Source organism: Pagrus pagrus, assembly GCF_965226575.1.
Source record: "Pagrus pagrus genome assembly, contig: HAP1_SCAFFOLD_36, whole genome shotgun sequence".
Classification (NCBI taxonomy): domain Eukaryota; kingdom Metazoa; phylum Chordata; class Actinopteri; order Spariformes; family Sparidae; genus Pagrus; species Pagrus pagrus.
In genome coordinates, this window is record NW_028175427.1 from 373,669 (window position 1) to 398,817 (window position 25,149).

The 25,149-nt window shown below is 41.0% G+C and overlaps 1 protein-coding gene across 2 annotated transcripts; it reads right to left on the reverse strand.

Moving 5' to 3' along the window:
• Positions 1-11,124: 11,124 nt before the first annotated feature.
• On the reverse strand, positions 11,125-23,283 carry LOC311253714 (uncharacterized protein). 2 transcript variants are annotated; one of them, XM_084384200.1, is made up of 6 exons: positions 17,815-23,283; positions 16,161-17,277; positions 15,992-16,080; positions 12,886-14,953; positions 11,680-12,290; positions 11,125-11,593 (listed from the first exon to the last, which is right to left on the reverse strand). In XM_084384200.1, the coding sequence occupies exons 5-6, from the start codon at positions 11,705-11,707 to the stop codon at positions 11,238-11,240; spliced, it is 384 nt and encodes a 127-aa protein (XP_084240326.1). In that variant the 5' UTR covers positions 11,708-12,290; positions 12,886-14,953; positions 15,992-16,080; positions 16,161-17,277; positions 17,815-23,283; the 3' UTR covers positions 11,125-11,237. The 2 variants fall into 2 exon arrangements, 1 of the variants encoding a protein (XP_084240326.1); XR_014621829.1 differs by lacking the exons at positions 11,125-11,593; positions 11,680-12,290; positions 12,886-14,953 and having other exon boundaries at positions 15,521-16,080; positions 17,648-18,028.
• Between the last annotated feature and the right edge of the window lie 1,866 nt (positions 23,284-25,149).

The following is a 25,149-nucleotide window of genomic DNA, read 5'->3' on the forward strand; positions in this document are numbered from 1 at the left end:
GACTGTTGTGTATATTGTGGATTTATACCGTGGACTGTTATGTAGACTGTTGTGTGCACTGTTATGTATGCCATGTATGTGCACTGTGGACTGTTGTGTATACTTTATATTCATACTGTGAACTATTATGTGGACTGTTGTGTATACTTTGAATTCATACTGTGAACTATTATGTGGACTGTTATGTATGCCATGTGTGTGCACTGTGGACTGTTGTGTGGACTGTTGTGTGCACTGTGTGTGCACTATTGTGTGCACTGTGTGTGGACTATTGTGTGCACTGTGTGTGGACTATTGTGGATTTATACCGTGGACTGTTATGTAGACTGTTGTGTGCACTGTGGACTGTTGTGTATACTTTATATTCATACTGTGAACTATTATGTGGACTGTTATGTATGCCATGTGTGTGGACTGTTGTGTATACTTTGTATTCATACTGTGGACTGTTATGTATACCGTGTATGTGGATTTATACCGTGGATTGTTATGTATATACCTTGTATTCATACTGTGGACTGTTGTGTGCACTGTGGACTGTTATGTATGCCATGTGTGTGGACTGTTGTGTGCACTGTTATGTATGCCATGTGTGTGCACTGTGGACTATTATGTGGACTGTTGTGTATACTGCGGACTTATGTGGACTGTGTGTGGACTGTTATGTATATTGTGGATTTATACCGTGGACTGTTGTGTGCACTGTTATGTATGCCATGTATGTGCACTGTTGTGTATACTTTGTATTCATACTGTGGACTATTATGTATACCGTGTATGTGGACTGTTATGTATAATGTGGATTTATACCGTGGACTGTTATGTATATACCTTGTATTAATACTGTGAACTATTATGTTGACTGTTGTGTATACTTTGTATTCCTACTGTGAACTATTATGTGGACTGTTATGTATGCCGTGTGTGCACTGTGGACTATTATGTAGACTGTGTGTGGACTATTATGTGGACTGTGGACTGGTGTGTATACTGTGGACTGTGTGTGGACTGTTGTGTATACTGTGGACTGTTATATGGACTGTTGTGTATATTGTGGATTTATATCGTGGACTGTTATGTAGACTGTTGTGTGCACTGTTATGTATGCCATGTATGTGCACTGTGGAGTATACTTTATATTCATACTGTGAACTATTATGTGGACTGTTGTGTATACTTTGAATTCATACTGTGAACTATTATGTGGACTGTTATGTATGCCATGTGTGTGCACTGTGGACTGTTGTGTGCACTGTGTGTGCACTATTGTGTGCACTGTGTGTGGACTATTGTGTGCACTGTGTGTGGACTATTGTGTATATTGTGGATTTATATCGTGGACTGTTATGTAGACTGTTGTGTGCACTGTTATGTATGCCATGTATGTGCACTGTGGAGTATACTTTATATTCATACTGTGAACTATTATGTGGACTGTTGTGTATACTTTGAATTCATACTGTGAACTATTATGTGGACTGTTATGTATGCCATGTGTGTGCACTGTGGACTGTTGTGTGCACTGTGTGTGCACTATTGTGTGCACTGTGTGTGGACTATTGTGTGCACTGTGTGTGGACTATTGTGTATATTGTGGATTTATACCGTGGACTGTTATGTAGACTGTTGTGTGCACTGTGGACTGTTGTGTATACTTTATATTCATACTGTGAACTATTATGTGGACTGTTATGTATGCCGTGTGTGCACTGTGGACTATTATGTAGACTGTGTGTGGACTATTATGTGGACTGTGGACTGTGTGTGGACTGTTGTGTATACTGTGGACTATTATATGGACTGTTGTGTATATTGTGGATTTATACCGTGGACTGTTATGTAGACTGTTGTGTGCACTGTTATGTATGCCATGTATGTGCACTGTGGACTGTTGTGTATACTTTGTATTCATACTGTGAACTATTATGTGGACTGTTATGTATGCCAGGTGTGTGCACTGTGGACTGGTGTGTGCACTGTGGACTGGTGTGTATACTGTGGACTGGTGTGTATACTGTGGACTATTATGTGGACTGTGGACTGGTGTGTATACTGTGGACTGTTGTGTATACTGTGGACTGTGTGTGGACTGTTGTGTATACTGTGGACTATTATGTGGACTGTTGTGTATATTGTGGATTTATACCGTGGACTGTTGTGTGCACTGTTATGTATGCCATGTATGTGCACTGTGGACTGTTGTGTATACTTTGTATTCCTACTGTGAACTATTATGTGGACTGTTATGTATGCCATGTGTGTGCACTGTGGACTGTTGTGTGGACTATTGTGTGCACTGTGGACTATTGTGTGCACTGTGTGTGGACTGTTGTGTATACTGTGGACTGTTGTGTATACTGTGGACTGTTGTGTATACTGTGGACTGTTGTGTATACTGTGGACTGTTGTGTATATTGTGGATTTATACCGTGGACTGTTATGTAGACTGTTGTGTGCACTGTTATGTATGCGCACTGTGGACTGTTGTGTATACTTTGTATTCATACTGTGGACTGTTGTATGCACTGTTATGTATGCCATGTATGTGCACTGTTGTGTATACTTTGTATTCATACTGTGAACTATTATGTCGGCTGTTGTGTGCACTGTTATGCCATGTATGTGCACTGTGGACTGTTGTGTATACTTTGTATTCATACTGTGGACTATTATGTGGACTGTGTGTACCGTGGATTCATATTGTGGACTGTTATGTATATTGTGGATTTATACCGTGGACTGTTATGTGCACTGTTGTGTATACTTTGTATTCATGCTGTGGACTATTATGTGGACTGTGTGGACTGTTATGTATATTGTATGTGGACTGTTATGTATACCCTGTATGTGGATTTATACCGTGGACTGTTATGTATATACCTTGTATTCATACTGTGGACTGTTATGTATATTGTGGAGTTATACCGTGGACTGTTATGTATACTTTGTATTCATACTGTGAACTATTATGTGGACTGTTGTGTGCACTTTTATGTATGTGGACTGTTGTGTATACTTTGTATTCATACTGTGGACTATTATGTGGACTGTGTGGACTGTTATGTATATTGTATGTGGACTGTTATGTATACCCTGTATGTGGATTTATACCGTGGACTGTTATGTATATACCTTGTATTCATACTGTGGACTGTTATGTATATTGTGGAGTTATACCGTGGACTGTTGTGTATACTTTGTATTCATACTGTGGACTATTATGTGGACTGTGTGTACTGTGGATTCATATTGTGGACTGTTATGTATATACCTTGTATTCATACTGTGGACTGTTGTGTGCACGGTTATGTGTACCGTGTCTGTGCACTGTGGACTCTTGTGTATACCGTGGACTCTTGTGTATACCGTGGACTGTTATGTATATTGTGGATTGATACCGTGGACTGTTATATATACTTTGTATTCATACTGTGGACTATTATGTGGACTGTATGTATTCTGTGGGCTGTTGTGTATACCGTGTATGTGCACTTCAGATTGATACGTATACCGTGGACTGTTTTGTATACCGTGGATTTTTACTGTGGTCTGTGTGTATGCTGTATACTATTTACTGTGGTCTGTGTACTCTATTCTGTGTATTCGGTGTACGTACTGTGGTCTGTGTATGCGGCATTTGTACTGGGTACTCGTTCTGTGGTCTGTGTATTTCACGCTGCAGGTCGTACTTTCGTCGCCGGCTTCCAGAGGGTCCGTGTCTTGGCCGCCGGCCTCCAGTGGGTTCCAGAGAGTTCTAGCCTTGGCCGCTGGCTTCCAGAGGTTTCTAGCCGCCCTCGCCGCCGGCTTCCACTGGGTTCCAGAGAGTCCGATCATTGGCCGCCAGCTTCCAGAGGGTTCTAGCCGCCCTTGCCGCCAGCTTCCAGTGGGTTCTAGCCGCCCTTGCCGCCAGCTTCCATTGGGTTCCAGCCCCCTTCACCGCCGGCTTCCAGAGGGTCCAAGCCTTCGCCGTCGGCCTCCAGTGGGTTCCAGCTGCCTTCACCGCCGGCTCCCAGAGAGTCTGAGCCTTGGCTGCCGACCTCTAGAGGGTTCCAGCCGCCTTTCGCTGCCGGCTTACAGAGGGTTCTAGCCACCTTCGCCTCCGGCTTCAGAGGGTCCGAGCCTTCGCCACCGGCGGTCCGTGCCTTTGCCGGGGGCTTCCAGATGGTCAAAGCCTTCGCTATTATTTCTGTTGTTTATTTCCTTTTATAGGAAAACCACACCTAATTAAGTTTGCAATCATGCTCAATCACCAATAAAGAATTTAATTGAAACTGAAATACTGGACTATGAATCTGACGGATCATCTATGGTGGGTTCGTTTCCCCACACCGGCAACAGTCTCTTCAGGATAGCCAAAGTCAGCCAATCCTTCTTTTCATATCCTGTGGACTGTATACGTATACTGTGTATGTGGACTGTGTGTATACAGTTTATATATACAAAGAGTGCTGTGGGTGGGACATTTAGGGAGACTTTATAGGTATATATCATTGCTTGTATGTATTACAGTATACTATACAGTATAGTGCAGCGAGCAACATCTACGTGTGTGTGTGTGTGTGTGTGTGTGTGTGTGTGTGTGTGTGTGTGTGTGAGATTTTTAGTGACATCAGTGACCATCTGCCAGTTTTTACAGTGTATGACAATGACTACAAGACTAATCTACCTTAATATTACTCAGTCTGTATCTGACCCAACACATGAAAAGGGACACACACTGGACCTCATATTGTCATTCGGTCTGGAGTTAAATGTCATTGAGATTGTTGACACACACATCTCCGACCACTTTGCTGTTTTATTCAATATCACACTGCCTCATCCCCCGGTTAAATTGTGCGCCACGGAGCTCCGTGTGCGCACAATTAACCCTTCAACTGCCTGCGAATTCTCTGCAGCCTTTTGCGACTCTGTACTGCAGGATCACGACTGTGGTCTCACTCTTAATGAGCTCTTGGACATGTTTAATGGTACCTGTATTGACATATTAGAGTCAGTGGCTCCCTTTAGGTGCAAACGCTCTAAGCGAGTAGGAGAGCCTTGGTTAATGACACCACTCGCACGTTAAGACGCACATGCAGACCTGCTGAGAGAAAGTGGAAAAAAGATCATCTACAAGTTTCCATAGAAATCTTAAATGAGTGTCTGATCAAATATCAAAATGCTGTCAAATTTGCTAAAAGTCAGTTTCTATCCAATCTTGTGTCAGCTAACAACCATAAGCCTCAGTTTCTCTTTAGTACTTTGAATAATATTTTGAACCCCCTGTGATCACAGTGCTATTATTCCTTCATCCAAACTGTGTGAAGATTTCTTGAATTTCTTTATTGATAAAATTTCTGTTATTAGGTCCTCTCTTTTGCCGTCTGCATCAGATCCTGCTGTCCCTCCTATATGCCCTGCTGTCTTTGAGAATTTTGAGCAAGTCTCCCTCCCATCTTTAACTGATATTGTACAGCACCTCAGGCCTTTCTATTGTCCTCTTGACAGCACCACCCCCCCCCCCCGCCTTTTCAAGGAGGTTTTCCATATCATTGGCCCTCGTGTTATGGACCTGATGAATTTATCTTTGATGACCGGCTGTGTTCCAGCTGCTTTAAAACATGCTGTGGTCCAGCCCCTCATCAAAAAGCATAACCTTGACCAAACAGTTTTATCAAACTTTAGGGCCCATCTCCAAGCTTCCTTTTCTTTCTAAGGTCTTGGAGAAGGTGGTATATGAACAGCTTCAGTCTTTTATTGATCAAAATGGTATCTCAGAGAAGTTCCAGTCTGGGTTTAAGTCACGCCACAGCACAGAAACAGCGCTTTTAAAAATGTTTAATGACCTTCTTTTGACAGCTGACTGGTAACTCTGCTGTCCTGGTCCTTTTAGATCTGACAGCTGCCTTTGACACAGTGGATCATAAAATTCTTCTGTCACGTTTGAACACCTGTGTGGGCATTAGGGGCACTGTTTTTAAGTGGTTTCAGTCCTACCTCTCAGACCGGAGCTTCTCTGTTCAGCTTGGCCAGCATTTTTCAGCCACTTCCCCTCTAAGTTGTGGAGTGCCCCAAGGTTCTGTTTTGGACCCACTCCTTTTCTCGATATATATGTTGCCTCTGGGATCCATATTTAGAAATTACAACATCTCTTTTCATTGTTTTGCCAATGATGTACAAATCTATTTACCCCTAAAGATAAATGGGCGAGCCTCTGTTCAGACTCTACTAGACTGCCTTAAAGATATCCAAACTTGGATGGAAGTTAATTTTCTGTCTTTAAACAAAAACAAAACTGAAATCATTTTATTTGGTCAACAAAATCTGCTTGATGGATGTGACGGCGCCATTGGCTCCCTTAAGTTTTACTGTCATTCTTTTGCAAGGAACCTTGGTGTTATTTTAGAGAGTGACTTTAGGCAAGCAGATATCCTCCATAGTCAAAACAAGCTTCTTCCAACTAAGGCTGTTGGCAAAAGCAAATGTTTATCTCCCAAAAAATGTATTTGAGAGATTAATTCACACCTTTATTACATCACGTTTAGATTATTGTAATTCCTTGTTTGTTGGCCTTGACCAGAAAGCACTGCGCCGCTTGCAGGTTGTTCAAAATGCGGCTGCCCGCCTGCTGACTGGAAGGAAAAAACGCGAGCGCATTACTCCTGTCCTTGCATCTTTGCACTGGCTGCCTATTAATTTTAGGATTCAGTTTAAAATTTTATTAATTGCTTTTAAATGTATGAATGGTCTGGCACCACCTTATTTATCTGAGCTTTTACAGTTGCACACCACTGCTAGGGCACTTAGGTGCTCCTGGCAGTACCCAGGTCCAGACTCTCCACTCGTGGAGACAGAGCCTTCTCAGTCGCGGCTCCTAAGCTGTGGAACAGCCTACCTCTCCATGTTAGAGCTGCACAGTCCGTTGAACATTTTAAAACACTCCTAAAAACGTATCTTTTCTCCTTGGCGTTCACTCCCAGCAAAGCAAGCAATCTTGGCTCTCTCTTTTTCTTTCCCTCTCTCTCTCTTTTTTACTCCTTTTTTATTCTCTCTTTTTAATCTAAATTTGTTTTAAATTGACTACTATCCCTTGTGTTGTTTTAATTATTTGTTGTAGTGTTTGTGATTAACTTTGTTGTGCTTTTGCAATTGTACAGCACTTTGGTCAACTGAGGTTGTTTTAAATGTGCTTTATAAATAAATTGTGACTTGTCTTGTGACTTGACTTGACAATAAAACTGTGTACAGGAGAGTGAGAACAGAAGTATCGATAACGGCATTCAAAAATGACCTAATGGTGCAAAACTGGGATATTGTATACAATAGCAATAATATAAATAGTGCATATGATGAATTCTTAAAAATATTTAAAACACTATGATAAAAATTAATAGGAAACTAAAATATGCTGATCATCCTTGGATCACAAAGGGTTTGCAGAATGCCTGCAAAAAGAGAAATATACTGTACAGAGAAAGTATGAGACAGAGAATCAAGGAGGCAGAAAAAAAATATAATATTAGTTAACTTGTTTTTATATTTTTTATAAGAGCTCGGAAAGAATAGTATACAAACTATTAGATGATAAGAATAACATTAAAGGTATATGGAACATACTGAAGACCGTAATAAAAAATAGCTCTAAACAATCAAGTTATCCTAAGTATTTTATTATCAATAACACTGAAAAGTACGATATGAATGAAGTAGTTAACAGCTTTAATAAATGTTTTGTTAGTGTTGGACCTGACCTAGCAGAACAAATCTTGACCCAGTGCAGGTGGTGGGAGACAGCAGGATGATGGCCAAGCTATCATCGCTGCTGGTGGAGGAGTCCCACCCCCTACAGGCCACTATCACAGCACTGGTCAGCTCCTTCAGTGACAGGCTGATACACCCCAAGTGTGTGAAGGAGAGGTATCGCAGGTCCTTCCTTCCTGCTGCTGTCAGAGTCTACAACCAGCACTGCTCCCAGTAGACCTCACTGTGCACTGTACAATAAAAAACTCTGCACATATCCACACACTTTCTGGTTTGCACAAATTGGACAATTTTTAATATCCATATTTATTATTTATTGTTTGTAAATAAAAATATCAACTGTTTAAACTTACACTGTCCATATTATAAATAATAAATACTATGTCATAATGTAAATACCAATTTCATATTGTAGATATTATGTATATACCAGTTAAATTCTATTTCTTATGTCTTATTATATTGTTTATGTTTTACTTTTATTACTGTAAGTGTGATACTGTCCTTTGGCTGCTGTGACAAAGAAATTTCCCCATTTGCGGGACAAATAAAGGAATTCTGATTCTGATTCTGATTCTGAAATCCCAGATCCAGACATTTCCAGACAAAATGACAATAGCAAAGATCATACCTCTGTACAAAACTGGGAACAAACACCAATTCACAAACTACAGACCTGTGTCATTACTATAGATTCTCTTAAATTCTAGAAAAACATTTCAATAACCGACTGGACAGTTTCATAAATAACACAAATTACTCACTAAAAGTCAATATGGATTTAGATCGAACAGAGCAACATCACTGGCATTAATCGATTCAGTTGAGGAACTAACAAATTCAATAGACCAAAAAGAGTATACAGTTGAGATATTCATAGACCTAAAAAAAAAAGCTTTTGACACAATAAACCATGATATATTATTCAAGAAACTAGAACGGTATGGAACAGTCTGGAGGGGACGCTCAGGGAATGTCCAAACATAAACCAGTTTTTAAAAAAAAATAAGGAGATGATTTTTACAAGGTACAGAAATGAGGCAGGTGTTTGATAATCAATAGGGGTATATTGTTTTTAAGTATTTCAGTGGTATTATTTATTAAAAGGGGGTGGAATAAAATAAGTTTATCCTTCCTCCCATTCCTTTTCGGATATGTAAACAGAATTTATAGTTTTCAGTTTATGTTTACTTTGTACATGATAATTTTGGTTTTTACATGTTCGAAATAAACTATCTATCTACACGGTACACTGTGGTCTGTGTGTGTATGCTGTGTACTGTATACTGTGCTCTCGTTCTGTGGTCTGTCCACTCGTACTGTGGTCTGTGTATTTCGTGCTGCGTGCTTGGTGCTGTGGTCCGTGCCTTCAAACGTAAATAAGTGTACATCATGCATGGTGTTACGGCCCCGCATGTGTGTGTATGTTATGTCTTTTTTTTGGTCTCCCTCTCCTGCTCAGTCGCTCCCCGGCCCCGGATCAGGCTCCTCCGTTCTCCCCGATTTCAATTCATATTCGTACAGCTGCCATTCCGTCAAATTAATATCCGAGTAATTATAATGTAAACTAACGTCAGTTCAAGAGATTATACTTAGCCTAGCCAAATGTTTAACGACCTGTATTTTGGTTGATTTTTGTATTGTTTTAACTTCAATCAAGGGACAACTGACGAAACCGCAGCTCTCATAAAATGGAGAGCCGCTAACGAAGCCCTCTTCACCAGATGGAGGAATTCGTCTAAAACCGGATGGGAGTGAGTAAGCTTTTTATGTGTTTTTATACGAGGAGCAGTGGTCCGGTGGTGTGTTTGTTTGTGCCAGACTTCACAGCCTCTTAAAATAGTTTGATGCAACCTAAATGAATAAAAGGAAAATATAGTATAAAGCTAAACTAAATGTTTATAATACTACAAATCAAATAAGTAGTGTGAATTGTAACCTGGTGAACAAAAATGACTTAAAGTGCCACAAAGTACAAGTGAAGGGCAACAGCAATAGTACAGGTGTAGTTATCAACCTAAGTGATATACTAGTTTGTACTAACAATATTAACTATATATTATCAATATAACTATTGATGAAGTATTTGTATTTACACAGACATTCACTATATAATATGATTGCACTTACATGCATGCAAGGAAGAGAATAGAGAATCCCTATTCTACATCACATTCAGTAGTCTCTGTCAGCTTGTGTGTTAGTCACTGTAATATCTTTGTTAACGTGTTCTCAATGTGTAATAATATGTTTAAGTTGTCCTTTTTTGTGTGAATGTGTGTGCTTTATCCAGAGTCTTTGTGAGAGACAGTGCTGTGCCTGTCACCCCCAAACAGGCGCAAAAGAAGTGGAATAACCTGAAAGAAAAGTACAAGGTACCACCATTCTATCTACTTTTCAGTAAACAAGTTGGACATGGCAACATTCATTCAGTGAATTTTTATTTTTTTAGGAGCTTAGGGACCCACCAACGGGGAAAGGGGTGGAGGCAGGAGGGGTGACAGCTGCCACCTGGCCATGGTATGGTCAGATGGATGCCGCACTCCAGGGTCAGCACTCCATTAGTCCGCCCCTGGTAGTTGCGGCCAATCTGACCCCCGCTACAGGTGGTGTTGTCACCCTCCCGTCCTCTGCCCCTCCCAGAGAAGGGGAAAAGCCACCAGGTCCCAAGAGGGCCAGGGCCAGTGGGCAGCTGATGGACTTTCTGAGAGAGCAGGCAGAAAAAGAGGAAGAGAGGGAGAAGAGGGCAGAGGCGAGGGAAGAAGAGAGGGAGAGGGCAGCAAGTCAGAGAGCTGACAAGTATTTGTCTCTCTTTGAGAGGCTTGTGGAGAAAATGTAAATAGTGTATATACGTAGTAGTTGTAGGTAATTTTTAAATGTAGTTCTTTGTTGTTGTTTTATTGTTATTCTGTCAATTAAATAGTGTGAGTATTGAGTTGTGAATGAAGTGGTCTCAAAGAAATTCGAAACGCAACTGGACTTGGTTATCTGTCAGTTATTTGCCAGTTCATGTTCGCATCTGACCAGGCTGAGACTGGTCCTCGGACCTTGGACCAGTCTCAGCCTGGTCAGCGAACATGAACTGATGAAGCCTCTTGGATGAGAGGTAAAACGTCTTCCTAGACAAATCGAGGCACCAAGGCTTGTAACGGTGGTCACAACAAACGCTTCTGAAACTGAAATCTGATTGGGAGGTTGACTTTACTTACAGGTGTTTTTTCAAACCATTGTTATATGTTTAACTATACACATAATATAATCATTTTTAATTGAGATAAACTATACAATCATTTTTAATTAATCAACAAAACAATATTTACAATTAACCATTGTTATATGTTTAACTAACTGTTATATGTTTAATTAATCAACAAAACAATATTTACAATTAACCATTGTTATATGTTTAATTAATCAGCAAAACAATATTTACAATTAACATTAATTAAAATTACAAATAATTATTGAACTGATTATGAATTTGGGGTTTTTCTTTAGTAATCATGCTCCCTCAGAAATGCCGGGAGCTCTTGAGGGGCAGACTCTTCGGCAGCAAGTCTGCCTCTGAGATTGACTCCCGACAGCTCCTGACCTTGGGCAGCATTCCCCCCAGCTTCCTCATCCTCCCAGTCATCCTCCTCTGCCTCCTCCTCTTCCTGGATGTCACCAGCTAACAGGCAAAGGTTGTGGAGGATGCAGCATGCTCCAACAACCTTGGGGGCGAACAGAGCCCGGATCTCCAAAGCCCGGAGGAAGATGGCTCTCCAGCGGGTTTTGAGCAACCCGAAGGTGCGCTCAATAATGTTGCGGGCCTTGGCGTGATGCCTGTTGAAACGGGCCTCAACTTGGCCTGTTGATTAAAATACAGGTAATGTAGAATACATCCAGGAATTCAAATTCAAAGTAACAACTGTAATAAATAATTTATTCTCTCACCTGCTACAGGTTGACGGTAGGGAGTCATGAGGGCCACCGGATGCTGCAGGCAAGGGTACCCCCCGTCTCACAGGAGGAAGAAGCCAGCTGGTGAGTAGAGGGACTGTTTGTACATAGGAGACCTCTGGAGGACAAGGGCATCGTGGACTGACCCCGTGTTGCCGATGTAAACATCCAAAAATGCAAAAATCCCCTGTTGCTCTTCTTCTGCTCCGCAGGTGGGACAAGCCGGATGTGGCATCCATCTATGGCTCCAACTGCACGCCGGAAAAGCCTCATGCCCAGCCAGCCGAGCAAAACCTGCTCCCACCTCCTCCATCTCCTCAGGCTTGGGGAAATGGATAGCCTTGTGGAGGATGCCCATCATGGCCTCCAAATATGTCTGCCGTGACCCTGTAGGAAGTGCCACATGCCAGCCAGTACAGAGAGACAGCCACCTCAATTTCGTGGCTCCAGCCATGTGGCTTTAGCCGGGGCAACATCTGGACCAACAGATTGATGGTCTCCCTTGACAGCCTGAAGGCTGGTTTGAGGTCAGCCTCCTCAGAGAAGAAGGCGCAGAGGATGGGCACAGTGTTGTTAACTTGTGCATACATTCGAGGAGAATGATCCTGTAGTAAAATAAAAAATATTTTTTAATTAGTAAAACTATGAAATAATATTTGAATTTATTTATTTATTTATTACTTTATGAAATAATATTTGAATGTATTTATTTATTTATTAATGACTTGCTTTTAACTATCAACTATGAATATTTGAATAGACTGATGAATTTAAACACATGCTGTAAAAATGTATTTATAGTTCTCTCATGAAACTTAATGTATGTTTTGTGTTCTATACAAATGAGCTTCACTTGATTCATTACACAAGACTTATCAGACTTGTATCAGATATCAGAAATAAAGAAATTATACAACTTAATATGCTCCTCTATTTCACCTGTAATTGTTGGGTCCCCCCATGATTTCACCAGTAGGTGGTGATAGGTATCACATATCAAGTATAGTAGCATAGTAGGAAATTTATGAATGAAAGGGGTGGGTCTATAGCGTTACTATTACTAAACAGTTTGGGGCGGACCCTGTTAATCCTGTTTCATACATTAATATTTATAATAATACTTCTAAACCGTACCATATTTATTTTGTTAACTTTAATATGAATGGAAAACCAAGTGCTCCCGAAGAAAAGATAACTTACGAATCCAGCAAAGGCTAGGATAGCGCGAGGTCTCTCCAGACTCCTCCTCCTCATCCTGGCTCTCCTCCGCTGAAGACGCCCCCTCAGCTCAGCAGCTTCCTCCTCAGCCTCCCAGTAAAGAATACCGACCGCGACAGCTAGCAACACTTGCCGGTCCATATTTAACGGTGGTAATACTCTACTAACTACACAATCCACAAATCCACAATGGCGATCATCTACAAACAACAGCCTTTTCGCGGGTTTTTTTTCCCGCTGTTGGCTCGTGAGATTGAGAAGCACTTAAAAATAAAATAACATACTTATGTACAACGAATGAAGGTTGTTGCTGCTTTATGTACGTGTGTATTTATTTATTTACATGTCACATACACAGGAGAGAGAGAGAGAGAGAGAGAGAGAGAGAGCACTTGTTTTGGATGATAACGCCCAGCTGTTTAATCAGTGCAGGCTGCATTTGGCTCCACAAGAATGCATCGTCTCAAAACTGAAAACGGAGCATTCTGTATTCTTGTGATCTCCGGAGTTCATTCTTCGGAGAACGACTAGCAAGAACATTCTCCTCAAGAACACAAGTCCATTCTTTGCATTCTTGGTATTGAGAAATGCTCATAGTCTGTTAGAAAAGAATGTTACAACAAAACTGTTAATAATGAAGTAACACTGGATATTGGAGTGGGGCTTTAAAAGTAACACTGCTCGTAGTATCTGCTACTAGGGATGTACATTTTAAACAATTTCTTTAATTGATACTTTGCTGATTATCAATTAATCATTAATAATATATGAAATATGAACATTGTTTTATGGAAAACACTTTAAACATAAGTGTTGTGCTCACAACACACGAGCCACCATAATGTAGTGCTTCATGCAACAGTAATAGGGAGTTTGGGGTTAAATTTGGCTATCAATAATAATTAATGATTATCAGGGATAATTATAAATTATGATTACTAATAAGTTCCAATTTACATTAGATCACCTCGGGGCACCACCCTTGAAGAAGGGAAAAAAAGCCAATTCACCAAATCAGTCTCAGAAAAGGTACTAAACTGTTTGTAACTCTGATTAATAATGAACTTAATAACTACAACCAATTACCATAACAGCTAGTAATGGTTGAAGGATTTTGGAGCTCTTGACAAAGTAGAAGTTGGCAACAATCACTCTTGTACAATATTAAATAGACAACATGTGGGTTCAAAAGTCTTTTATTTACAAAGATGAAACACACTAACTTCCATGTACTATATACAGGTTTGTGTGTGTATGTGTGTGTGTGTGTGTGAGTGTGTGTCTGGCAGAACAAAGAAACAATGGTGGTCACTGATATCACATGTGGGTTTGATATGCTCCAGGCTCAAGGAATGTGTGTGTGTGTGTGTGTGTGTGTGTGTGTGTGTGTGTGTGTGTGTGACGGGATGCCAGGTTATAGAAGATGGTTAGTTGCATGCAAAGACCCTGAGTCTGTGTGAAGCATCAATCGACTAATGTAGAATTAGCCGTCTAGGAAAGCAAACTACCAATAACCTGACCTGAGATTACAATAACACTCAAACAGTGGACACACATAAATTGAACACACATGCATTACATCAATCAGAGTTTAAAGTCCTGTGCTTAGCTGTGCTATGCTATGCTATCTAAGCCCAGTTCAATGTTACCAGTCTTTAAGGAAAAGGTGTCGGTGGTTGCAGGAGAACGTTGGGATTCCAATGAATGCTGTTCTTGCTGTGCAAGGACCGATGAAAGTCAGCAGAGGAGGAAAAGGTTCGCTCCTGTCCTTTGCGAGGGTAGCAGCTCAGTGCTAACCTGCTTGGTGTTCCTCAGATGGTGAAGTTAGCTGGCAAGCTTTGTGTCGCAGCTGCTGGTGCTAACTGATCAGGAATACTGGCAGGACCTCGTGCCGCTGCAGTGAGGAGAAGTTCTTTGGGCCTGCTGCAAATGAAGCTTGCAGCTCTCCGCAGCTGTTAAGCCCGGAAGAAGAGATCTTGAGGGCAGGCAGCCCGGTGGGGGGGGGATGGAGAGGAGCCCTTGAGGATAAGAAGTCAAAGGAGCGGAGAGGCTTGAGGAGAAGAGAGAGAACAAAGGAAGGCGCTGGAGTTTTGACTCTCTGATCAGAGGGGGGTTTGTCACCCTGACCAATAGTAGCTCAAAGCTAAATATTGCACCTAGGTGTGAAGAATGGGGAATTCTGGGACACTGAGTTCAGTTCAGAGTCCATTTTGAAATCCACAATGAATGACTTCATCTGTGGGTCCCAACATAAGGCTACATTATGAGTTAAAGGAACAGACAAGGTATACACCAAGTTACATGAAAAATAAACTAAATACGACAAAAAATTCTTAACGGTGTTTCGATCAGTGATTGATAATCAGCATCCCTATCTGCTATCCTACCGCTCAATATCCCTTGCTAGCCTACTGTATGTTGGTAAGGTAATTGTTTGTGTATCAACTTTAGCATGTAACCACCTTCTCAAATAGCTCTTAAGTTGTCAGTTGTAAATTCAAAGCTGGGAGTTTTTCCTTATCCAAATCGTATCTTCCTTATCCTCTACTGTATCTTGAGGGAAATTGTGATTTGTGTATTTTGAACACATCTATTAAGGCAATCATCAGACTGTTAATGAAATTTCTTGTCACGATCCTGTGATTTTAGTTTTATTGTGTGTGTTTATGTTTTTTAAACCATATTTATTTATTGTGAATTACCTTCACAGCCCACCAGGGGCCACAGCCTGCTGCTGCCCACACTTTGGGAATCACTGTACAATGGGATAGAGGGGTAACTACAGTGTCGTACTCAGAAGCATAGGACAACTGACCAGGCTGCTGTATTTGACTCACTGGTAGTGAGAACGGCACAACATACCTGGAATATATCAAACTTAGAAAAGTATCAGTAAAATATCTTTACTTACTTTTAGCTAGCGCTAATTTCAAAATTTATTTTGGTCACTACTATTATATTATATTATATTATATTATTTAGACTATCATAATTTATCGAAATGGTCCCCCAAAACTATGAAAATTAAACATTCATTCACAGATATTTTCCTTTGAATCCCAGCATTAGATTTACTAAATCCTCTTACTAATGATAGCAAAGTCAGCTGGGATGCAGATGTTCGAGCTGCGGATAGCATTATGGCTCCGCACTGTCTTTACTGGGCGTCTGCATCACCTGCAATGAAGGAAGATTGATTAGTAAAATTGAACGGGATACATTGCATAATGCAGATACAAAATAGAAATGCCCCGTACCTGAATCCTGGGGAAGGATGATTGGAACCGAGATGGAGGGACGGTTGAACTGCGCCTCGGCAAGCGCCAGCTGTCTCCGGTGCAGCTCCAACCTCTCCTGCTTTATCCGGACCATCTCTTCCTGCAGGGCAGTTTGTCGTTCGAGTCGGCCCTCTATCCCCCGTAGCACCACCAGCTTCTCCACCAGCATCTCGCTGCAGGCGCAGGTCGTTATTGTGGGCTGCCCTGTTAAGCCTCCCCGCATGCAGACAGCAGGCCCTGCTGGTTGGCGCAGGGACAGGGCACTGTTGTGGGGGTCGTCCTCTCCTGGGGGCGGGCACACCCCTGCTCCGCTCCCGGATGGCTCCTCTTCATCCTCACTTTCTGAGAGCCCCTCGTCCCCCTGAACATCGATGCCCCCACTAATGCATTCAGAGGCCGTCTTCTCGATGATGGAGAGGACTTTCACGCAGGCCACATGGGCTGGAGGGGGAGATCTTTTCGGCTATGGCCTGCCAAACACTGTTCTTCACTGTGATGTTCTTTTTGCCCCTTGTTCCCCCGAATAAAACATCACGGTGCTGCCAGACCTCGTCCACTAAGACGCCCGCTTGTTTCTTTTGCTGCCAGTTTCTTCCATTCTCACGTGTGTGGCTATATCCACAGGGGTATATATGCGCTAATGGGCTTGATTACTACTTGGATACACCTGTTGGCACACACACACACCCGCAACCCCCCCCCCCCCCCCCCCCCCCCCCCCCCCCCACACACACACACACACACGATACATGCGTAGCCTAATTGCACTGTGTGGGGGGACCACGGGGCGCTGTGTGTGACTTTTGTGCTGATAAAGAGGTGGGTGATCAATTTGCCTGGCATCGATTGATTCAGTTTCAGCACCACTGCGGTGGACAGCTCCCACTAAGAGCTTCTTTTGCTTGATCTTAAGGTTCTCCTAAGAAGGCAGTTCAGAACGCGTCTGGGAAACACCCGTGTATTAGCGCTCCTTCTTAGCCGAACCCTTCTTAAGAGCCTTGTAGCATCCCCGGCTAAATGATGGTCGAACTCTCAAACTTATGGTTCACAATGATTTACTCCTTGGACCATATTCAATGTAAACACACCGTAAGAGCTATGAAAGAAGAAAACAAAATACAGTTACCTTTAAATGAAATTACTTTTAACTGCTTTTATCCCATAAACAATCATGTAAGTTGACTCTCCTTTTAACTATTTTAATAAACTCATTGTAGACTCACAGGTTTTACTCCATGAATTTAAATATATATTTTAACTGCTACGATTGATGTAACAATCATGAAGGAAAATTCATATTTTAACTGAAGGACAACCTCCCATAGAGTGAAATATAAAACAATATTTAACATGAAATTAGCATTTTTAACCGTTCGTTTCTAACTAAAAAAAAACAGTTTTTAACCTTAGCAGATCTCACATAAAACAGACAAAATACATCCTGTTGCATTAATAAAACAACCTACGAGTTAGCTTATAGCTTCATCTTATTTCCAATACAGACCGACACGACAGCTTGGCCGTTGCTAATAGTAGCTACCGTTAACCACAACACGTTCTATACATGAAAATATCCACGGCAACCAAACTCGAGCCGGACATAAATATGGCATGAAAAGGTAACAAAACAAACCTTGTGCCCCTTATTAGCCAGGTGCTAGGGCGTTTCATGTGAGTTAGGCACACTTTAGCATTGAAGACAAACTCTTGGCCTTGCAGACACACTTTTCCTACTGCAGGTAAAGTCCGAAGCACCGGATGTGTACGAGGTCTCGGCGAGACGCTTTCAAAATAAAAGCACTGAATGTAACGTCTGCTTAATATATAAAAAATAAAAGCCTGGCTTTAAAGAATGTTAATAAGTAAACATAAAAACACATTTATAGAAATACTATGCTCATATTAAAGGTCATTTACAAGCCTTCTTAAGTCCTTAAGAATTATGGTATCTGGGAAACGCGGCCAATATCTGTGTGGCTACAACAAAATATGCAGATATGAGTTTTGAGCTCAGTGCACATCTTTAGGTGGCATTAAAGAAAAAAAGAAGCAATTTTTAGGGTCTATTGGGGTGCAGTTTACTGTGGAGTGTGCACCTCATAATCTTTTGTCCAGTAAGTAAGTGTATACTTTACATTAAAAAAAATTAAATTACTGTGGTACATTAAAAAAATGCTGAGGATGAGTCAGTGGGTGTAAAGGCTGGGTGCTTCAATTGTTTTGAAAAATGTTCGAGAACAATGGCCATTGGACTGACAGTACCCTGATGCTTTGTTGTTTGTGATCTTTGTCTCCGTGATCAAGAACAGCTGTCTATGGTTTCAGATTATATACAGCAACACTCAAAGCAATCCCAGTAGTACAAGTGCAGCTTCAGGTTAGGGTTGTTTACAAAATGTGTATCTTGATGATTCAGCTTGCCCATTTGAATCCATATTAACAAGTCATATAAAGTATGTGTTTGGCATAGGGCTGTCAGCTTTTCACTGCATGATTTACTGTGTGTTTTTCTCTTTTATGTCAAATGAATAACAAACGAAATACAAGAGTGGGAGGGTGGAAAAAGGGTATGTGTAACCATAACTGCACAAAAGTGTACAAAAACAACAATTACACTTAATGGGAGTGTAGTCATTCCCTACTTTAAGAATGACGCGACCCTATTGGTATTTGGAAATCATCTGGGGCCCGCCCTTATTTTTAATCACAACTCTGATCAGCACATGAGACTTGAAGTATGAAGTATTTCCCAAACTTTTTCTTATTTCATAAACGTAACAATTCTATGTGAACTTGAGCCTAAAGCAATGCAGTGCAAAATACTAATCCATCCACATACACATAACAATTTGTAATCTTGCACGCCTTTCAACACATGCCAACACATGCAGTTACAACCCCCTGTCACTAATATAAGATACATTACAGTGTTATGTTGAAGTCAATTCTGCATTCATAATAATCAGAATCAGAAACAGATTTATTGCCAAGAGGGATTTTACACAGACAAGGAATTTTTCTTGGTGAATAAGGTGCATGCATTGAAGACAATAAACAATAAACAAACAAACAGTGACTATAACATATACAATATAAACAATATAAACGCTATCAACACACAGAGGCAAAAAGTGTGGGATGGCTGATAAATAAAGACGGAAGATAAAATATAGAAGATATTAAAAATACAGGATGTACAAATTCTGCATTAATGTAATGCAAAGATTCAAGGGCAGAGGTGGGTTTGAGTGCAGGAGTGAAAGAGTCAGTGTCAGTGGGGGTGGGGGACCCGGGACTTGTTGAGGATCCCAACTGCAGAGGGGAAAAAACTGTTCATGTGGCGGGCGGTTTTGGTCCTGATGGACCGCAGCCTCCTGCCAGAGGGTAGAGGGTCAAATAGTCTGTGACCGGGATGGGAGGGGTCGGCCACAATCCTACCTGCACGCCTCAGAGCCCTGGAGCTGTGCAGGTCTTGAAGGGATGGAAGGTTGCAGCCAATCACCTTCTCGACAGAACGTATGATACACTGTAGTCTGCTCTTGTCCTTAGCAGTGGCAGCAGCTTACCAGATGGTGATGGAGGAGGTGAGGATGGACTCGATGATGGCAGTGTAGAAGTGCACCATCATCGTCTTTGGCAGGTTGAACTTCTTCAGCTGCCGCAGGAAGAACATCCTCTGTTGGGCTTGTTGTGGAAATTTGTCTAATTTGTGAGATATCTGAAAGAAACTTGTAAGAAATACCAGTTGTCTTTTAAGGATTTTATTCTTTATAAAGAAGGTTCATTAGTCAACAGAGTGGCATGCGGTCTGCAGAAAGAAGAACAAGATGAGACAGTTGAGAACCCTTTTTGTTAAAGGAAAGGAATGCCCTGTTGTAGGAACACATGTCCATCGCCTCTACATTCCATTGAGGTTCTGCTCTTGCATTAATTACTCCTCTCATCTGCAAGCTGACTGTTTTCAGGAAAAAGACGCTATGAAGTCTCTCACCTCTTCACCTGACTTGTTTTGCTTCCAATGAAACCGTCAGATTGACGCATCACAGGAAAAACCCCTCTTCTTTATTTACAGCTTGAATAACCCTTTTTGCCCTCTTCCCCCACTCAAGATGAACACTCCTTTCTCTCAGGTAGGTCGAGTTCATCATCAAATGAATCTCCTTTCAGAGATGATGAGGAACAGAAGAACTGTCATAATCATGTGTTATAACTTATTTCTTTGCAATTGTAAATTAGGTAACGACTCTGATGTTCTGTGTCTTCTTGTCTTCTTGTGACAAGAATTATCAAGTACACCCTCCAGAGTAAAAGCACTCTGGGCCTCTCCTCTGTTTTCCTAGCCCTCCTGCCCAAATGGTTTAGGACTATGCCTCTCTTATCACACATTCCATCCTATAATGGTTTCTGCACTCATCCAGATTTTAAGCAAGTTCTAATTGTCATTAAACCAGGAACTTATGCTCTTAATGTTAACAGATTAAGAAACAGCTAAAGAAGTTGATAACACTGAACTTTTCCCCGTGTCTCTGTGATGAAATTTGATTAAAATCAAGTTTAATGTTTAATGTGTCCTGTGTTCGGTGAAACCACAGCACCTCCTGATGATAAGCTCTGGTACGATTGGGACAGACCTTCAGGAGATCTTTTGTGTAATAAGTTCCTTGATAACTAGTAAATGTTTCTGATATGTTTTGTTTTAACAAGTATTAAGCTAGAACCAGGAGGAATAAGTAAGTGATCAATTCTACTAGTTCTACGGTATATTCAAGTGTGTTTTTATTTTGATCCTGTTTTAATTTCCTTTAATTGTTCAGTGATTTTTAATCATGACATAATCCTTTTTCATGATAGACAAAGTTCATCTATTGAGCCATGGTGAGATTCTGTGAAAGGTGAAGTACGGTTTTGAAACGTTTAAAACTATAGTTTAGTTTAAGTGAGTTCCTGTGAAAGACAGCACACTCTCAAGCGGTAACTCCCCGCTGGGCAGTGAGCCAGAATCGTCACCGGCTCAGTACTGGACCAGCCACACTCTTCCTAAGACATCGGACCGTGGTCCCCAACCGGCTGATTCCCGATGAGCTGACACTCGGCCATTGGACCGGGACTTCCGGCTAGAGTCGCAAACCACCGGAGAGAAACCCTCCGCCGCTGACTCCGCCACTCTGCTAAGAAAGTAGGCTCTCCATCACCCATAACAGCTGGATTCACACATGATAAATGAGTGGTGTCTTAGGGTTCTGATCTTTTAGTTTAAGAGAAATTTGGTAACATTTCCTGTTACCTGTTGCTATTCATTTAAATTGCCATTTCATTTATTTAATCTGAATTATTTAGTCAATAAACCTATTTAACCGTATGTCGTTGTCTGTGCAGGTTTGTTTTTAATGTGGAGAACCGATGGAAACTGTGTAGAATTCACTACTTCATTTATGAGATTGAATAAATTGATTTAAAATTGATTAGAATTGATACAAGTTAACCTTGTTTAGTCGGATTTGATTAATTACCTCCGGATTATTCAAATAGACAAAACATCGGCGGTGGTGCCCCATTAACGAGTGTTTTATTAATCGCCAGTGATTAATAAATTACAATTATTACTAGTGTATCTCCTACACTGTGTCCTTCTCATGTCTGTACCAGGCTCCGTTCCCATAACAAGAAGCACATATCTCTCTTTGTGCAGACAGTACAAACATTCAAGGATGTGGGAAGAACACAGTGAAGACAATGTAAGACATAATAATGAATAAAAATGGTATAGTAATACAATTTCCCATTACACTCCTCCCTTTTGATCATTTATTGATCACTTTAAGTATATACAAACTACACACTAGACATCAAACTTAAAAATTCACTCAGGATTCAATTTAAGTTATCACATATTGTATAGTTGAAAATCAATAATAGCTGTGTTTGTGGAACATAGACATTACTAGTATTCATTGCAAGCTGGGAGGAGGCAAAACACATGTGAATTACTGATCATGTCATGTGATTATTTCTAACAAAAATATAGAACACTGCATATATTTGATTCTTAAGCAAACATCCACTAATAAAATAGACCAACACATCTTAATCATCTATGTGTCTTAAAGAATATTTTTCAATTTATCATGCTAAAATAGATTCAGGGACGCAGGCTTGCTCCTCTCCAGCCCCTGTGTTTTGCAAGCGTAGAGGGGGCCACTACCTTGGAGAGGTTACGAGCACGATCACAAGGTAGTATGATGTCGTCTTCTGCTGCAAATCCCTGATCTTTATTCATCACATATTTTATGACTAGAAATGGGTAAACAATAATCATAAAAGTATAGCTGTAAACATTTGAGAAAAAATGATTAGTGAACTTGTTACTAAATGTCAAAACTTTTCATAATAGTATAAGCTTGAGAAAAATAATACTGATATCACACACAGTGACTTCATTAGTCTCTGTGTGTTCTTTCAACTCACCACACCTTACACGTCTTCATCGTCAGAGTCAGGATAAGGAGGAGGGGACCAACCAGGGTGAGGGAACAGATCAAGGGAATTATCTTCTGAATATGGAGGTGGTTCCAGTGATGCCATTCCAGTTGACGTTGAGATGGACCTATCTATGGCTCCAACAATTAAGACTCTAATGCAATTACGTCTCTGGAATCAGCTACCCGACTATCTGAAAAAAATTATTCATTTATCGTCATTTAAAAAGGCTCTCAAAAAGTACCTAATCAGTCAAACCATGTACCATCAAACATAAGACAATTATTGTCATGATTTTCCTTTGTCTCTCTCTCTCTCTCACACTTCTTATTCTTTCCTTATCATCTCATTCATTATGTCTGTTTTGTATTATTCATTTATGTATGTATTTTTTCCCCTTACTTCCTTACATTTACTGTTTAATCACTTACTTTTCTACTTATTTTTCATTATTGTTTAATTATTTTCCTATGTTATTGTTTTTAAACTGTATTAAATTTGATCTTTGAATATGTGGGTGAGGTTTTCATATAAGCCCTTTTGGGTTTCATACCTCCCCTTTGCACATCCCTGTCATGTTGATTGTTCATGTTGGTTTTTTTCTTTATATGATATTGTTTGTGCTAAATAAATAATAAAAAAAAAAAAATGCAAGGAATGATGCAACAACCACACAGTCCCATGCAGCGCTGCCCCTCCCTAAACGCAGAACACGCGCTGTGCGTAGGGCCCCACGATCCGTGGGGGGGGCCCATTTTGCGCAAGGGGACGCTTTCTCTGCAAATGCGCAAAGGATGCGCATCGCTGCCGTGAGGCGCGCGTAGAGCACCAAGTCAGTCCGAGGCAGGAGAGAAAAAAAAGAGACGAGTAATCTGACACCGCACACGTTGCCGCAACAACTGACAGCACGCAATATCTGACCAATCAGCGGTCAGATGCGCCAACAGGCAGTTGGATGCAGGTGGAGAGATGGCCTCTAAACGGCAACATGAATCAGGAGCAAGCAAAAGAAAGACAAAGTGAAAACAAGAGGAGGCTCGTGCTTCACTTGAAGGTGGGTATGTTGTTGAAATAAAAAAGCAAACTTTGTGGCATAAACACCCCAGCTGCTAGCCTGCTAATCATGAGACAGAAGAGAGGATAATTCTGTCTAGATGTGGACTGGAGATCAAATTTTCCAGCGGCCCTGATTATCATTTATTGAATGTCTTGTTAACTGCATATACATTCACCTCTGTTGAAAAAGGAGCGGTTAATTGACCAGTTGGTGGTCGTATGTTGGCTCAGGTTTATAGCCTATCAATCTATGCTATCAGTAGAAGTTTTGGGCTGTTTTTATGGAGGTAAAATATCGCCATCTCTTGGTGAATTTAATTCATAACAGTCATATAAGATAAAATAAAATAAGATAAATTAAGATAATCCTTTATTTGACCCACAATGGAGAAATTTAAAGCGTTGCAGCAGCAAACAGCAGTGTGAATATAGAACCTAATTACTAAATGTATAAATAAGTATATAAAAATATTTAAATATAGAAATATCATCAAATCAAATCATAATGCATATTATTATTAGTTGTAGTCGTATTTGCATTAATTGCATTTTAATCTTTGTGAGGAGGCTAGCACCATTGCAGGAACTCTCCCTGTTACAGTTGCCTTTGCTGAGCAAAAACTGAAGCTCATCAATGGCGCAAGAACGCTTTAGTGGCCTGGCTATCATAAGCATCAACTCAGAAGTGGCACAGCAGCTGTCATATGATGACTTCATTGATGACTTTGCATCCAGAAAATGCAGACGTGTGCATCTGTAAAAGGCTTGTTCCATTGTTGAAAGAGTCATGTTGTAATTGGGGGGGGGGGCCTCAAAATAAAATTCTGCTTAGGGCCCCAATTTGGCCAGGGGCGGCCCTGGTCCCATGAGAGTTAATGCTACAATGAGCCCAGTGAGCAGAGACAAGATCAGTGCTTTCCATTTACCAAACATTGTATCAAACCAGCCAAAGGTGCTGTTAATACCAGAAAGTTCTCCACGAAGAGACCTCAGTCTCTCAAGAGCCTGGGCGACAGATCCGTCTGGGGCTGTGTTATTGGGAATGAAAGTACAGCAAGAGTCACCAAACATTACACAGACGCCCCCCTTGTCAGCCAGCAGCATGTCAAGCGCCATTGTGTTTTGCCAAGACATCAGAGATGTTGCTGACATCTGCTCAGCTAGTCCAGTGAGGGCATCATGTGTGTAGTTATGAACCTCTGTTGGTTGTAATGATGTAATTAATCCAGTCCACATTTTTATTCAGTGTACACCACCAGCAAAAAGCTGTTTCAAAGCCTGCAAGAACCTGATTTCTAGCTTTGAATTCATCAGGGACACCACGAGGCACCCCTATAGCATCGATGTACACTGTTTTGTCAAAACTGCCAAGTGGGTTAGAAAAACGTTTCACCCTGTAATTTTGGGAGTGATGGTATTCTCAAACCGGCCACAG

Bases quoted from the DNA above. Each gene is read 5' to 3' on its own strand.
- LOC311253714 (XM_084384200.1), bottom strand. From the start codon at position 11,707: ATGACTCCCTACCGTCAACCTGTAGCAG. The intron at 11,594-11,679 runs GTGAGAGAATAA...TTTAATCAACAG, and splicing joins CTACCGTCAACCTGTAGCAG to GCCAAGTTGAGGCCCGTTTC.